General features: G+C 41.7%; 2 protein-coding genes across 2 annotated transcripts in view; one reads left to right on the top strand and one right to left on the bottom strand.

Annotated features, from left to right (window-relative positions):
• Positions 1-17459, bottom strand: part of TRAPPC3L (trafficking protein particle complex subunit 3L) — a 40058-nt gene that overhangs the window by 1992 nt on the left and 20607 nt on the right. Inside the window, exon 4 of the mRNA XM_086317184.1 lies at positions 2415-2600. Coding sequence (XP_086173310.1) covers positions 2415-2600 — 186 coding nt within the window. The remainder of the gene's footprint in view (positions 1-2414; positions 2601-17459) is intronic.
• CALHM5 (calcium homeostasis modulator family member 5) lies at positions 4932-11622 on the top strand. The gene is made up of 2 exons (XM_086317182.1): positions 4932-5596; positions 8973-11622. The coding sequence occupies exons 1-2, from the start codon at positions 5057-5059 to the stop codon at positions 9378-9380; spliced, it is 948 nt and encodes a 315-aa protein (XP_086173308.1). The 5' UTR covers positions 4932-5056; the 3' UTR covers positions 9381-11622.

Raw genomic sequence — 17459 nt, 5'->3', positions numbered from 1 at the left:
GCTGACCTACCCTCAACAGAGTGCCTTTTCAGTTATTTTAAGTCACAGGAATAAATAAGATAAATAAGCAAAAATACCTAGTAAAAGCAAATAAGTGAAAAAGCCTGGGCCTACCAATTAATATTTATTGAGATCTGACTCATTCCCCTCTCTTACTAAGAATTCCTTGGTCAACCAGCTTGCCTTTGTTAAACCGTAGACTTCAGTGTGCCAAATTATTTGTTATTTGAATGCAAAAAACATACCTTTGTGATGCCCATCACCCAGTAAAAGGATATACACTGCACTTTGAAATAAAAAGCCTCTTGATGAAAGTGAAAGAGGAAAGTGAAAAAGTTGGCTTAAAGCTCAACATTCAGAAAACAAAGATCATGGCATCCGGTCCCATCACTTCATGGGAAACAGATGGGGAAACAGTGGAAACAGTGTCAGACTTTATTTTTTTGGGCTCCAAAATCACTGCAGATGGTGACTGCAGCCATGAAATTAAAAGACGCTTACTCCTTGGAAGGAAGGTTATGACCAACCTAGATATCTGCATATTGAAAAGCAGAGACATTACTTTGCCAACAAAGGTCCGTCTAGTCAAGGCTATGGTTTTTCCAGTGGTCATGTATGGATGTAAGAGTTGGACTGTGAAGAAAGCTGAGCACCGAAGAATTGATGCTTTTGAACTGTGGTGTTGGAGAAGACTCTTGAGAGTCCATTGGACTGCAGGGAGATCCAACCAGTCCGTCCTAAAGGAGATTAGTCCTGGGTGTTCTTTGGAAGGACTGATGCTAAAGCTGAAACTCCAATACTTTGGCCACCTCATGCGAAGAGTTGATTCATTGGAAAAGACTCTGATGCTGGGAAGGATTGGGGGCAGGAGCAGAAGGGGACGACAGAGGATGAGATGGCTGGATGTCATCACCAACTTGATGGACATGAGTTTGGGTGAACTCCGGGAGTTGGTGATGGACAGGGAGGCCTGGTGTGCTGCGATTCATGGGGTCGCCAAGAGTCGGACACAACTGAGCGACTGCACTGAAACTGAACTTGAAATATGGAAGTTAAATGCACTCTCATTTTTTTCTCATAAGATCTTTCTTGTATTTGTCATAATTTAACTGAAAATCAATTAAAATAATAAGAAGACTACATTGAAATTATTTGGGTATATGGGACCACAAGAGGTCTGATACATATATGTCATTCAGCACATATAATCAATTATCCATGAAAACTGAAGAGACTTCTTTATCCTATTTTGGACTTGATTTTTTTCTCTATCTATATGCAATTGACGCTGAATTAATTCAACTTCTTTGTCCCTTAATGAAACATTTTTTGTATGCTTTAGGACATAGTTCTCCTTTTACCTGGAATATTATTTTCCCCTTCCCCCAAGATCTTCATCTAACTGCTTTGTCATCTTTCAGATGTCAGCTCACAGTTTCCCTAGGAAGGCTTCCCTCTCCCCACCCCTGTCCCACCCCAGATCCTCCCATGACCCTGAGTCATTTGGCTCCTATACTGGACAAAAGACTCTCGAAGGGCAACAACTGTTTCTTGTTCTTCTCTGTATGCTCAAGGATGCTTCACAGAGGCTGATCCCTATCTTAGTTAAATCAATGAATGATTAGATTAGATTAGATTTAACTAAGCCTCCAGTGGCCCCCAGGGACCCCACCTCTTATCATTCAAGTAGTTCCCTCCAAAGTCCAGCAGAATTGACAGCACCTGTGGTGATTAGAGCACTACAGAGACCTATGTGACAAGGAACTTCAGGAAGCCTCTGGCCAGCTATGAGCAAGGCACTGAGGCCAGTGAGTGAGCTTGGAGGTAGATTCCCAGCCTTAGTCAAGTCTTCAGAGACTGCAGCTCCAACCAACTGCTTGACTGCCTGTGCACTGCGCTGTGAAAGGCTTTGAACCATGGCCACCTAGCAAGGCCGTCCCAGGTTTCCAGTCCTCAGAAACTGTGTGAGACAATAAATGTTTGTTGTTTTAAGCAGCTACCTTTGAGGGTAATTAGTTAGCCAGCACTAGACAATGAATGCTGTGCCATGCTTAGTCACTCAATCGTGCCCAACTCTTTGCGATCCCATGGACTGTAGCCCGCCAGGTTTCCCTGTCCATGGGATTCTTCAGGCAAGAATACTGGAGTGGGTTGCCATGCCCTCCTCTAGGGGATCTTCCCAACCCAGGGACTGAACCCAGGTTTCCCACATTGCAGGCAGATTCTTTACCATCTGAGCCACCAGAGAACCCCAAGAATAGTAGAGCGGGTAGCCTATTCCTTCTCCAAGGGATCTTCCCAATCCAGGAATTGAACCAAGGTCTCCTGCATTGCAGGTGGATTCTTTACCAGCTGACTACCAGGGAAGCCCAGATAATGACTGTACACCTGGCAAAATAAAGTATGTGCCTTACCATTTCCAGGGCCCCTCTGATAATTCCACAGAGTAAGTTGCAGTAGCACAGAGAAGACCGCCCAGTGGGGAGCTCTTCCACAAACTCCACCAGAGGATTCTTGTCTAGAATCAGGGAAAATTCATTTCTGCTTGCGTTGTTACAGGTCACACTTGGTGTAATTCCCAAGTACATCTTGAAAGCAACCTAGCAAACAGGAAAAAACCAATATTACAAAACTTGGCCTGGAATACATAACTATTAGTGGAGAAGGAAATGGCAATCTACTCCAGTATTCCTGCCTGGGAAATGCCCTGGACAGAGGAGCCTGACAGGCTACAGCCCATGGGGTCGCACAAGAGATACCACTTAATGACGAAACAATGACAGCAAAGTGGCTGAACTGCATTGTTGTACAGGAGAAACCAACACAATATTGTAAAGCAGTTTTCCTCTGAGTAAAGAATAAATAAATAAAAATAAAGAACTGTTAGTAAGACACCCAAGTACCATTCCAGGCACAATTGTTAAGCTTCTGGAGTTCATAGTCAGAAAGCCTGAGTTCACGCTCAGCTTTGAAATGTACTGACCTTACAACTTGTACAATTCTTAAACTCTTTTCATGGAATCTCCTAAAGTATTAGTTTTCTGTGGAAACAGTATGGTTTATGAAACACAAAGTTAAGGCAGTATTTTTGGAAAAAAAAAATCTTTTTCAAAAAAAATATTCCTTAGAAGGGTAAGAAATTAAAATATTACTCATCAGCAGCATACTAGCATAATATTTGTCACATGAGCCCAGCAAAGTCTTCTGAATTAGAAGGGACCCAAGACACATGTGCCACAACAGGAAGGTGACAGAGTCGGGGATGAGGGAGTCGAGGAAGATTAAACCCAAGAGTATGCTTTGGGAAGTGGAGGCAGTCACATCACCAAGAGTAACGTCTCTGAGAAGGAGCAAGGGCCAGCGGTGGCAGGCACATAGGTGGGTCATAAAGTAGCCTTTCAAGAAAGTCCGCTGTTTTAAAGAGCTTCAAGAATTTTACAAGGTAGACATAGAGGAAACCTTGGGGACTATTTCTTTTTACCTCCAGTTTCACAAACGAGTAAACTGGGATCCAGAGAAGTAAAACGGCATGGCTAAGATTACACTATAACATAGTTCCTTGGCTTCTAGTCCAAGTGGCTTTCTTGTCACCAAATATACAGACCTGGAAACTGAGGTTTGTTAATGGAAATTTGTCAGCTTGATCGTTGTCTTTCAAGTGATTCCATTAATTTTCATATTAAAAGCAGTGTATTTAATACTAAAAGCAGTGTAGAAGCGAAGTGAAGACAATTTCCTTAAATTACACATAATTAGAAGTACTAAAATGTTCATGATTCAGTCATTCATTCAACAGTACACGTTGAGTACTGCCTGTCTAGCCCAGTGCCTGGCACACAGGGGAATTCAACAACTATTTGAAAAACGAATTCTTGAATAGGCATTCATTCTGTGTTTGACATCATCTTTACACCCAGAATACAAAATGTATTAAGATGTAGTTCCTGTTTTAGAAGAGCTTACAGTTTAAAAGGAGCTATAGATAGTAAATAAATAACTGCAATATTACAATAAGCTCCACAAGTACAATGCTGTATATTAGGAAATAACCCTTGAAATATTTACAGAGGAAGAAGCTTCTACACTGTTTATGAATACTGAGCGAGTGTTTGCCAGGTAGACAAGGTCAGGTGTATGTGTGTGTGTGTGTGTGTGCATGGGGGTGGGGGGGATATTCCAGATAGAAGGAACATGTCAAGGGCACAGAATTCCATGATGAGGTTCAGGGAAAGTTTGCATTCATCAACTTGTGGGCAACAGGGAGCCCCAAAGATGTGAGTAGGCTAGGGAGGAACTGGATTTCTATATTAGAGGGATCTCCTTCATGTCAGCATAGAGGACGAATTTAAGGTTGAGAATGGGGGTAGGCATGAAGTCAAAGGCAGAAATACCAATCAAGAGGTTACTATGATAGTCTAGGAAAGAAATGATGAGGACCCTTCTCACTTTATCTTTCACTCAAAACTCAAACTCTCCCTGAACTTTTCCATATAAATTTCAAACAGCCCAAATCCAAAAATTTGATAAAGTCACAGATCAGTTAAAGAGGATGTAAAATGAAGCTTCCAGATCTTAAGTCAAAGTAGCAAAAGTTTTAAGTAACAAGAGAAAAATACCATCATGAAAGTCTAGGCTAGGAGACTTGATTTGGCTCCCAACCAATTGGCTGAAACGCGATTTCTGCTAATGTTTATTCCTTTGGATGGAAAATTCCTAAACTATTATTATCTGTAATAGTCGGAATTTCTTTCTGATTCTCAATCCAAGCCACATGGAAATAACATAAAAGTGGGGGCTGTTCACTGTGAATTTACTTTTATTCCCAGTGTTTTGGCTCTAGTTTCATGGCCTAACATCCACCAGTAGGAGGCATTATCTGAACACTGTTGGGAAATATTCATTCCTAGGGAATGACATTGTTTCCTTATCTGGCTGAATTCAGTCTGAGAAGGAGGACTGTTGTTTCTAATGAAGAAAGAGCTCCACCCTCGGCCACTGCCACAGAGGCTCTGCCAACAAGTAAGAGCAAAGCATTTTCCCTCTGTGTATCTCCAACATGGATGCTCTTCAGGGGTTTCTAAAATTCATCCTCAACCAGAAAACTTTCATTGGCTACAGCTTCATGGCTCTGCTGACCGTGGGAGGTGAGCGTCTCTTTTCACTCGTGGCTTTCAAGTGTCCCTGCGGCACTGAGAATGTGATCTACGGGCTGGCTTTCCTGTTTGCTCCCGCCTGGGTGTTACTGATCCTGGGATTCTTTCTGAACAACAGGTCATGGAGACTCTTCACAGGCTGCTGTGTGAATCCCAGGAAAATCTTCCCCAGGGGCCACAACTGCCGCTTCTTCTCCGTCCTGGGGCAGATCATTCTGAGCTCATTGGTGGCTCCAGTGATGTGGCTGTCTGTGGCTTTGCTCAATGGGACTTTTTATGAATGTGCAATGAGCGGGACCCAAAGTCCAAGACTCCTTGATCTGATTTGCAAAGGCAAGCCTGAAGAGTGCTGGAAAGAACTTTACAAAGTATCTTGCGGAAAAACCAGCATGACCCCCACAGACAACGAAGAACTGAAATTGTCGCTGCAAGCCCAGTCTCAGGTAAGAAGGGACACAAGTGCCTTTCTCCCACACCCCCCTGCCCCCCAGCGTGAGCTTGAAGTATTCTCTCTGTACTTCGTTCAGCCAGGGTAGAGCCTGAATCCTGCCAGAACATTCTGAAACTCTGGAAATTGGAATGTGGTGCAGCGTTAAGACAGTCTCAGGAAAAGCTTTTCCGAGGTTGGATGGCTAATAAAATTGCTGATTGGATTGTCTTTTCCACTTTCAAAAAGAAAATCTCCTCTTGAGTTAGACATCTGTAAACACTTAAGTACTTTAAAACAATCTCTCTGGGTTGACTTTGTAAATGATGCATGACACTAACTCATTATAAAGTGTTAATGGCAGAGCTGTAATTAGAAATTACTGCCTTCTATTAATTATTTTCAAACTGGTTTTTCAGAGAAACACACACATACATGCATAGCATACATCCATTAAAATACAGCTGAATCCAGTGAGCTAATACTTTTCAAAGTTGCACATCATATAATTAGTGTAGAGATTCCCTTGCATGATTTCTGGCAACTGCTATCTCTATGTGTAAATATTGTTAACATGGAAAAGAATTTCCTGTATAAAATGGGATGTTGGCAGACTTTAAATAGCCTTCAGTGAAACAGAACCATATTCTCCAGGGAGTTTTCCTCCTATGTTCTGTGCTCTATAGCTAAAAAGTTCTTCTTACGTTACTTTAGGAGCTCAAGATTTGGGGCATTGTTTTATTTAACAGAAGGAAATTGTAGCTTTACCTAACTGATACAAGGAAGTAGCTTGTCATTCTTTCAGAGACATGAGCACAAATCCAGATGTGAGCCTGGCCCTGGCCTCAGGAAAAGACTGAATTCCTACTTGTGAGGAGCAGGAATGATATTTCACAAATCAAAACAAGCAATAGGAGTAGATAAACAGGTCCACAGTCTGTCAGGAAGGCTATTTGTTTAAGAATAAATGCGCTGAAAATACTGAGACTTTACTCTTTTTTTTTTTTCAATATAGACTGGTCTTTTCAACAACACATCAAATCAAAAATTGTTTCCAAACTGGTTGGCAATATATTCAGACTCTCTTTATAAACTAATAAGCCTATAAATGCTCCCCCATAAAACCCTTTGTTTAATGCATAAAGCACATTTTAGACAAAAACATGCCAGGCTGCCAAACATCTTCCTTCTTTTGCTGAAGGAAGGTCTTAATTACAAATGTGACGATGCAGTGAGTGATTTATGATTTGTGTCCTGGGGTACCAGGCTCCATTCAGGTAGCAGAGGATCCAAACACCACTGGGTGAGCTTTTCCTTCTCTAAATACAGGCATAAGGAAATCATGCCTGTCCTTGCCACAGCTGAGCCTGGGCACACTGACCTGTTTGTTTTTCAGAGGAATGAGAAGGACCTGGGGCTGATTCCTTAGGGGATGATGCATAAGAGATGTGGACAAAGGGAGCTGTATCACAGCAGGTGCTGACCGCAGTGCTTCCGATAGGCAGGGGCAGCAAACAGTCTGGACCCACAGCTGGGTATGTGGGTAGGGGTGGAAAAAGTGCCACGTCCATGGGTGGGGCAGACGAACGAAATCCAGCTGGGTGGCTTTCTGTCCTTTGGGTAGGTAGAGTAGTGGCAAGAACTCCATCTTGGAGTTGCCTAGTCTTGGGTTTGATCCTGATTCCACTGCTCACCAGCTATGTGACCCAGAGCTACTGTTTGACCCCTGAGAGCCCCAGTGTCCTCATAGTTGGGGGTAATAACACCTACCCTTGGAAGTACAGAGATGATGGACATAAATGGGCATAAAACTGCTGGCACACAGTAAGTATTTTAAACTGATGAGAAAAATGCCAAGATTTGAGGGAGAAGACACATGCAGAATGGTGTATTATTGAGTGCTGGGGTGGGACCATCCATCATGTCTAGTTAGATCCTGGGTACCATGAATTAGTGAAGAACAAGAGGGCTCAGTGCTCAGCACTCACGTGAAAGCAAGTTGATGCTAAGGCCACGCAATGAGGGGAGGAGGGCCTGAAGCTGATCAAACAGTGAATAACTCAGCAGAATTGGTTTAGATACTGAAGTGAGATGGCCTGCAGGAGGATGGGCTGTGTAGAAAAAGATAGAGGTTAGAGAAAAGAGGAAGATCTGATGTAGCCAACCACAAGTGACTAAAGTAAATATAAGTAAAGTAAATATAAATCACGTCAGAGAGATACTCTATGTTCAGTAATGCCTTTACATAGACATGGATATGATTGAAAAATAGCAGCCCATGCTAATAGCTGATACTTACTGAGTCACGCGGATTTCTACATCACCTCATTTTAATCCTCTAAATTACATTCTGAGGAGGGTAACCCCTACTTTACAGCTGAGGAATCAGAGGCACAGAGAATACCTGTAAAAAAGTGAAAGCTGAGATTTAAACCCAACCAGTGCCAACCCAGAGCTGGCACTCATGTAGGGTCTGAGATCCTGCACAGTGATCTCTGTAGTCTGAATCAGAGTTTGGAAACCATTGGTTTCCAAATAAACATTGGAGCTTATTTGTTGTTCTATTATGGTCAGCATGGGTTCATTTGCAGATTGTTATTTTTATGTTCAAATAGGCCCATCTGCTGAGAAATACTAAGGGCCATTCAACTAAAATATTAAGAGAAACTTGGAAAGAGCTTTGTTAGTTGTTCACATATGAAATTAACTCCAATTATGAAAAATATTGGGTTGGCCAAAAAATTCATTCCGTTTTTTTTTTTTTTTACATCATATCCTTTCAATGTGTTATTTTTGAGAACTGATGTCCAAAAGTTCTTTTTTTTTTTTTCCCCTTGGCTTTTACGTGAGCTTCCAATTCTTATAGCTTCAGTTTCCTTATTGTGTTACATTTGTCTTGCTTTACAGTGAGATGGGATAGGGTAATGAGTGAAGCTACCTCTCTCAGGAAGGGTCTGTGGTTCTCTGTAAACAATGTAACGTGGGAAAAATCAGTCACTGGTTGTGAATATCCACGTATCAATGCCTGAAGATACTCCACTAAGGAACTGGTAATATGCTCACACACAGAATTCTTTCCTTTAAAGCTAGTACTATATGAGGGCTTGGTTCTTCCAGTTCTTGGATAATCTATATTTTTGCTCATTTCCATTTGCCTGCCTTCTGGGTATTTCTTTGCATACCAGCAATAGTGGGCAGGATGGAGAACAGAGGTTAGGTAAACCTTAACTTTGTAAAAAAACAAAAAACAAAAACCAAAACTTGTTAATTAAGATGAAAGATATCAACTGAGGTCTGCTATTAAATTAGCCATATACTTCCCAATAACACTACCCCGTCTCCTTGAGAAGTGGCTTTGCTTTTGGTATGCTCAATATTTCTTTCTTTCTAAGATTCTAGGATGGTTCCTGATTTGTTCCGCATCTTTCTTCTCTCTGCTCACCACGTGTTATGCTCGCTGCCGATCTAAAGTTAGTTACCTTCAGCTGAGTTTTTGGAAGACGTATGCACAGAAGGAGAAGGAGCAGTTGGAAAACACATTCGTGGACTACGCCAAAAAGCTGAGTGACAGAAACCTGAAATGCTTCTTGGAAAACAAGAGGCCAGATGTCTTCCCCATGCCCACCTTTGCAGCCTGGGAGGCTGCTTCGGAGCTCCATTCCTTCCACCAAAATCGGCAACACTACAGCACCCTCCACAGGGTGGTAGAGGAGGGTCTAGACCTTCGTCCGGAGGATGAGGAGACCACAATGATGCTTATGGGTACCGCCCAAAACGTGCAGCTCACCCACCATCACTGACTCACGGGGTCCAGACATCTTCCTCCTGCATCAACAGCTACCAGAGTATCTCTGTGTTTTCTTCCATTTAATATTTCTTAATCAGACAATAACACAAAGGGAAGCAGCTTTTTAGACATGACAAAGGTTTCACATGCTCAAACTGATGCTGAGTGACTGGCCAAAGATGGTGACAGTGGTGCTCTTGTATTGGTTGGGGGTTGGGAGTCGGGCTCAGGGGCTTCAGGTTCTAAGATTTGATGACTGACAGTGAGACTCATGCAAGAAGTTCTGCCACTCTATGTAAATGCAGTCACAGAATCCAGGGGGAGCAGTGGTGACTTGTGAGTGAGCCTGGCCCCCTTAACAGACTTCTGTTATTAACAGACTTCCCACTTCCACACAGTGGGATCTGCGGTGTAGTTGGTAGAAATCCTCGTAGTAAATCTATCTTACTACCTTCCAAGGATGTAATGAAATGCTACCATTTAAAATTCATTTCCTTGGAATCTGAAGACATCAGTTCTAAAAAATAACATGTTGAAAGGATATGATGCCAAAAATCAGAGCTTTTCTCATGTTTCCACTATGCATTGAAAATAGACCCCTGGAGTCAGAGCTGTATTATGACTCTTGTGGGCTCTAGGCACTTTTGCCTTCATGGGCTTATTTCTACATTAAAAAATACACATGTACACATACATACAAGCACACACACACCTATTCTTATGACTATTGATATAAAGGCATATATTAATATTGTATAGGGCTTCCCAGATGGCTCAGTGGCAAAGAATCTGTCTGCAATGCAGGAGGCCCAGGTTCAATCCCTAGGTCAGGAATATCCCCTGGAGAAGGAAATGGCAACCCACTCCAGCATTCTTGCTTGGGAAATCCCATGGACAGAGGAGCCTGGCAGGCTACAGTCCATAGGGTCACAAAAGAGTTGGACACGACTGAACCGCAACAACAGTATTAATATTATACGTTAGAACTTTGTTTCAACCTTGAAGTTCATTTATTACCTTGTGACTTTATAAGAAACTAAAAACACTTTAGTGGGCTCCTACAGAATGCAAATTTTGTATTCTATTATATAGTATATCCACATTAGTTTAAATATATAGATACATTATTTCCCTCTAAATCTATGAATGGAATCAATATTTAAGGAAGAGGTACCATGCTTTATGCTGTGGCTCACAGCTTATACCATGGAGGGTCCTTGCCTCCTCATTGGAGAATCCTGGGGCTGAATTCCTTATTATCATGTGGCATTATCCCAAACTGGGGAAAGGATCCTATAGGTATAAGACCTGACACATATCCTTGGGAACTTGGAGGTGCAGAGTCAGGTTGTGTGTGTGTGTGTGTGTGTGTGTGTGTGTGTGTGTGTGTGTATGTGCAGGTGGGAGAGTGGGAGGCGGGGGCTGTGAGGTTGCAATATTGTTTGGGTTTTAAACATGGTGTGTGACAAATGTGTAACAATTGGTTCTTGGAAAAAGTGGTTATTTGAAGTGTTTGCCCATTTCTATATTGTAATTTCAAGTTACCCAGGTGATGTCACTGAAATCAGAGTTAGGAAGAGACAATATGAGCCAGAACTTTCTAAGAAGATTTTGTGGTGCATTTACTTTCATTCTAGCCAAACTGTCTCTGGTACCACTTTGGTGGATCTGAGTTTCACTGCAATAAGACCTAACCATGGTAGATTAAACATGGCTTAATGGCGCCAACTGAGACAGAGAGTCTTTTCCTCTTTTCCTTGAGTCTGACCTTAACGAACCAACAATATGTAGCAGAGGTGAAGCCAGGTTGCAGAACTATTCCAGCTTATGCCTTGGTCTCTGGCAATGATTACTCTGGTAAAAACCAGCCACCATGTAAGAAATGCGATTACCTTAATGAAGATTCCCAAGCCCTGAAGAAGGCTAAAGTAGCCAAGTGGAGAGAGACCGAGACAAAGAGAGATCATAGCTGGCCAGCTCCAACTGTTTGAGTCCTTCTAGGTTAGTTACCAGGCATATGAGTAAAGAAGTCATTTGGACATTCCAGCTTCAGCAGACAAGACATGGAGAAGAACCAGAGGATCCAGCAAACATCCAGGAAAAAGATCCTAGATCTATGGTCTGAGTGAAGTCATACCAGCCATGTAGACTTCTCAGCCACACCATCTGCTGCAAATATTATAAAAGGGTCCCCACTGTGTCCTGTCCAAATCCCCTGAGCTTAAATAAATGTTGGTTGTTTGAAGCCAATCAAATTATGGGCATTACGAAGATATCCTGAACACTAATATGTGAAAATCAGAATTTGTTAAACGAGAGATTAGAGGCACATTGAATTTATATATAGATTATGCAAATATCTCCTTATGCATAGATTTTTCTTAATAACATTTACCTCTTGATTTCAGTAAGTAGTGAATGAGCTGTGGAATGATTTGATAGATGCTGAATAGTTACGTCTCCAAACTGGCTCCACCAAAGCCTGAGATTCATTTTTAATGATTTTTTGTTAAATTTGGTTTGAGAGGAACACACTGCTATGAGTTAATTTGGTTTAAAATAAACATATTACTGAGAAAGTGACATATTTTTAGCATTAATACCCAGAAAAAGATGACAGTGGAAGGCACAGGACAGGCCGGCCTTGAGTAAGTTAGAAACAGATTGGTCTTCTAGCTTTGCTCCTCAAAGTGTTACATTCAAACCAAAGCATCAGCGTCATAAGGGAGCCTGTTAGAAATGCAGAATCAGACTCCATCCCAGACCTGTTGAATCAAGCCTTCCATTAAACGAGATCTTGAGTGATTCTATGCAACTTAAACTTTAGAAGTGCTGGTTCTCAAACTTTAATGTGTGCCAAAAATCATCTGGATGGCTTGTTAAAATGTAGATTGCTGAGCCCAAGTGTCTGATTTGACAGGTTGGGGGTAAGAATTTGCGTTTCTAACAACTCCTCAGGTGATGCTGCTGCTGCTGGTCTAGGGGCCACATCTTGAGAACAACAGCTGTAAAGCACAAAACAGTCTACACTGGGGAAGGCAAGACAGAAGTAACTCAGAATCCTGGGCCTCACCCCAGATCTACAGAATTAGACTTTGTGCTATTATCAACCTGTCTGAGAACATGGGGTGACTTTCCATGTATTTTCTATTTATTCAAGGCTACCTTTCATCACTTAGGGATAGTTTTAAAGTTTTCCTCACCTAAGTTTTGCAAATATTGTACCTCTTCATTCTTCTTTGCCACTAGTCTAATGTTTTCTTTTTTCCATGGTATTTTCTAAGTGCTAGTTATCTGAGTACATGAAAAAGCTATTACTTAATGAATATATAAAGAAAGATAAGCGCAGAAGAATTGATTCTTTTGAACTGTGGTGTTGGAGAAGACTCTTGAGAGTCCCTTGGACAGCAAGGAGATTCAACCAGTCCATCCTAGAGGAAATCAGTCCTGAATATTCATTGGAAGGGCTGATGCTGAAGCTGAAACTCCAAGACTTTGGCCGTATGATGCAAACAACTGACTCATTTGAAAAGACCCCGATGCTGGGAATGATTGAAGGCAGGAGGAGAAGGGGACAACACGGGATGAGTTGGTTAGAAGGCAACCAACATGCTATTCAGTTCAGTTAAGTTCAGTTCAGTCACTCAGTTGTGTCCGACTTTGCGACCCCATGAATCACAGCATGCCAGGCCTCCCTGTCCAACACCAACTCCCGGAGTTCACTCAGACTCATGTCCATTGAGTTAGTGATGCCATCCAGCCATCTCATCCTCTGTCGTCCCCTTCTCCTCCTGCCCCCAATCCCTCCCAGCATCAGAGTCTTTTCCAAGGAGTCAACTCTTCACATGAGGTGGCCAAAGTACTGGAGTTTCAGCTTCAGCATCATTCCCTCCAAAGAAATCCCAGGGCTGATCTCCTTTAGAATGGACTGGTTGCATCTCCTTGCAGCGCAAGGGGCTCTCAGGAGTCTTCTCCAACACCACAGTTCAAAAGCATAAATTCTTTGGTGCTCAGCTTTCTTCACAGTCCAACTCTCACATCCATACATGACCACTGGAAAAACCATAGTCTTGACTAGACGGACCTTTGTTGGCAAAGTAATGTCTCTGCTTTTGAATATGCTATCTAGGTTGGTCATAACTTTTCTTCCAAGGAGTAAGTGTCTTTTAATTTCATGGCTGCAGTCACCATCTGCGGTGATTTTGGAGCCCCCCAAAATAAAGTCTGACACTGTTTCTCCATCTATTTCCCACGAAGTGGTGGGACCAGATTAGGAGGCACATAATATGTGGTAATTCAAGGAATTGTTCATTTTTATGTGCATGATAATAGCATGTTGGTTTGTTCTCCTTTGTTCACTCATGCAACCAGAATAAAGTCAGTAGTTGACTTTTTGACATTTGCAGCCCCTTACCTATGACCTAAAGAGCAAGAAGCATTGGATCTGTACATGCTCCTTTTATGTGGCAGCTGCAAGAATGACTATTCTCATTGGTGTGGTTTCAGCCTTGATTGTTATCATGTATTCAACCAATCTCTTCATTCCCCAAAGTTCCCAAGGGAGCCTAGATTGCCCTCGGGAGCTGACACAAGGAAGGATCTGGCTCCAGTTTTAATTGTTTAATGCAGTGGCTTCTGACTAAAACTTAATGAAGCCCTAAATGAGTACTGGGACGTAATGAGGTTTTAGGAGAGGTAAGGAGTCAAGCTGAGCTACTGAGGCTGAACTTGAACATGGAGGGTAGCCCCAGAAGGAGGCCTGTGTTACTTGCAGGCAAGGCACGTGCCAGTGCCTTTGTACTTACACCTACTGGAGTAGGGTTTTGGTCAAGAGCATTAGGTTAGTTTAATTCATTTTGGAGGTTGGAAGATTCTTCTTACAAATATAAAATGTCATATTTGATTCTGGAAGAAAACTGCTTTTAGGTTGCTTCAAATAATATTTTCAAAGTTCAGTTGTTTGTTAAAATCGAGTTATGCAGAAAGAATATTTGCCTAGCCAAATAAAAGAATATTTGTAAGAGAGATTATATTCTAAATTTTGCTACTCCACTAAAGAGGAAAGGGAGAATTAAAATTTGTTAACAAACTATTATGTGTTGGATGTTTTACATATAATTTGTATTTAAAATTTCAAAAGCATACTGGGAAAGATGATTGTTTCCACCTTTATGAATAATATTAAATTTCAAAAAGGTTATGTTTAAGCCACAGGTAAGAGATGGAGCTTAAGTTTGGACCTGAATTGGACCTGAATTAGTGTAATTCAACTTCTGTCACATAAATACTGCTTCATGGTAGTGTATTCTCAAGTGTTCATTTAATCTTTTAAAGTGAATTTCCTCACTTGTAATATTTGAGTGTTGGATTAGTACATCAGAGTTGTTTTCAACTCTGTTGTCCTGAGTCTTAAGGCAGTAGTCCATAAATTCCTAGTCCGTTGTCTTCTGCGTGTACTCTTGGGGATTGATGTCTGTCTCCAAGTTGCTTGGTCTCTATTTGGGTCCTTGGCCTCTTTCCCTTTCTGTACAGTGTTTTCACTTGGGTTTCTAGACATTTGAGATAGTTATGCTTGAACTATGCTTCTCATTCACTGTATTGATGAGGTGAACCAGAAGCACAGTTAGAACATAGCATCACTATCATATTTTATTTCCTCAGGTAAAAATTACAATTGATAAAGAAGAAATTTTCAGCAATGGAAAGTTCATAAAAGATTTCGAAGAGTACCCAAACTTTAATATTTTATCTTTGAGAGCACATCTTTCTGTCTGTCTGTATGACCAGCTGTCTTTTCACAGTTTCAAATTTCCTGACCCTACAGCCACACCAGTGCCAGAAAAAAAAAATCTTTAAAACATTTTAAATTGTAATGGCTGAGATTAAATTGGGGAAAATGAATTGATTTACTTAATCACATTCTCTAGATCGTTTCAAGGAAGAGGATAAAGTAAGAAAAGTTATTAATTCAGGTGATGTTGAATAATTTTGCTTTAGAAAATACCTCAAAATATACACATCCTTTGGCAGAGTACACAACCTATAAAATGGTTCCTAGTTGCATGGTGGTAGTGGTTTAGTCACTAAGTCATGTCTGACTCTGCAACCCCATGGACTGTATTCTTCCAGGCAAGAATACTGGAGTGGGTTGCCATTTTCGTCTCCACTAGTTGCATGGTAACAACATTTTATTCTTAGATTTTTAACATAAAAGGATGTGCTTCTGCAATAATAATAATTGCTGATGGTATCAACAGATCAGGAAGATTTCTCCCAGGTGTTTTGTTGGTGTTTGTGCCAAGAGACAAAACATGAGAGATAGTAATCAGGGTTTTTAAAAGGCTTGCTTCCTTAAACTGTTGGCTAACTATGAGTGAGTTTCTGCTGCTGCTGCTAAGTCGCTTCAGTCATGTCCGACTCTGTGCGACCCCATAGACAGCAGCCCACCAGGCTCCCCCGTCCCTGGGATTCTCCAGGCAAGAACACTGGAGTGGGTTGCCATTTCCTTCTCTAATGCAGGAAAGTAAAAAGTGAAAGTGAAGTTGCTCAGTCGTGTCCGACCCTCAGCGACCCCATGGACTGCAGCCTTCCAGGCTCCTCTGTCCATGGGATTTTCCAAGCAAGAGTACTGGAGTGAGGTGCCATTGCCTTCTCCAATGAGTGAGTTTCACCTGATACTAAAAAGGAAGTAAAGCAGTTAAAGAAATACGTAGTTGCAAACATACAGTTAGAAACTGGTGTTTGATCAATTTCATCTTCTTTGGAGTGAAGGTCCTGAAAGAAGCAGTTTCTTTCCCTACCTCCTCCTCGATGGGATAAACTAGTTATCCCAACACTGGCGGGCATTGTTTCTATCAAGACTCTCCTTGGTTACATCCCTCTAATGTTTTCCACTTTTTTCCCAATTACATTTTATTTTATTTGAAGCACTTAAAGGAGATAAAAGGGAGTGGTAACTCTGGAAGCATCTGAACTGAGAGAAGAAGTAGCAGTCCCCACATGCCACCCCACCTCTGCAGTGATCACCCTGGTGCATCAAGAAAACCGTGCTCTAAAGCAGTGTGTGCCATTAAAGATCACATGTGTGTGTGCGTGCATGCTAAGTCACTTCAGTCACATCTGACTCTTTGAGACCCTGTGGCCCATAGTCCACCAGGCTCCTCTGTCCATGGGATTCTCCAGGCAAGACTACTGGAGGGGTTGCCATGCCCCTTTCCAGGGGCTCTTGACCCAGGGATCAAACTGCATTGGGAGACATGTTCTACAGGCACCATTAGCGCTGCCTGGGAAGCCCTAAGATTACATAGGGAGCATTTTAAAATTTCTGATGCCTGGGCCTTATTCCCAGAGACCATCATTTAATTGGTCAAAATTAGGGCCTGGGCATCAGAATTTGGAGTTGGGAGAAGCTGATGATTCTATGAAATAGTCAGGGTCGATAACCATTACTCTGGCGCAGCACTGAGAGGTCAGGGCAAATCCGGACAGAATCTTACTTCTGACACAAACTACAAGACACAGCAAGCAGGGCTTGCTTGCCCACGTGTCTCCGAATCTCCAGGCTCAGGTAGAGCTTGCTTGAGCTTTTGGGGTTTTGTTTCCCAGTGTTTCCTCAACTGTTTTCACCCCCTAGTCAGGAATTTCATGATAAATTTACATTAATGAAATGCTCCCAATGCTATTGCTGTTTTCAACCCAAACACTTAAGTTTGTTTCATAAGTCAGTCTCTTTCATGAGTTTCTTCCAAATAAGTTAAGCCACAGGAATAAAACCAAGAGTCTCCAATGGAAACTTAAGGACAGTCTGGATTTCATGTGCTGAGATACCTGAAAGATTGAACACTTCCTTCTGGAACATCTTTGGTAATAGTGCTAAGGAGACAAGATGCCTGGAAAGAGCCAGTTTGCCTGTAAGATTTGACCATGAACAGAAGTGGAAGATAGACATTCACAAGTAAGGGGAGGTAACTTGCAGAATTTACTGAGAGTTGAGCCTTAAGAGATACTTCTCTGTGTCTAAAAGAAAAATAATGTTATACAAATGTAGTCTATAAAAAGTTAAAGGGTAATTTTCTTGCAGGTGCCTTGGCTT

The sequence above is a fragment of the Bos grunniens genome, chromosome 9 (genome assembly GCF_055505025.1).
Source record: "Bos grunniens cultivar Pamir isolate PY7600 chromosome 9, Bosgru_T2T1.0, whole genome shotgun sequence".
NCBI classification, from domain to species: Eukaryota; Metazoa; Chordata; class Mammalia; order Artiodactyla; family Bovidae; genus Bos; species Bos grunniens.
This window is presented reverse-complemented; position numbering and strand designations above follow the sequence as displayed.

What these genes read in the sequence shown, in the direction of transcription:
- CALHM5 (XM_086317182.1), top strand. Translation starts at nt 5,057, where the DNA reads ATGGATGCTCTTCAGGGGTTTCTAAAATTCATCCTCAACCAGAAAACT. An exon ending in CGCTGCAAGCCCAGTCTCAG is followed by an intron (nt 5,597 to 8,972) that starts GTAAGAAGGGAC and finishes TTTCTTTCTAAG; the next exon opens with ATTCTAGGATGGTTCCTGAT.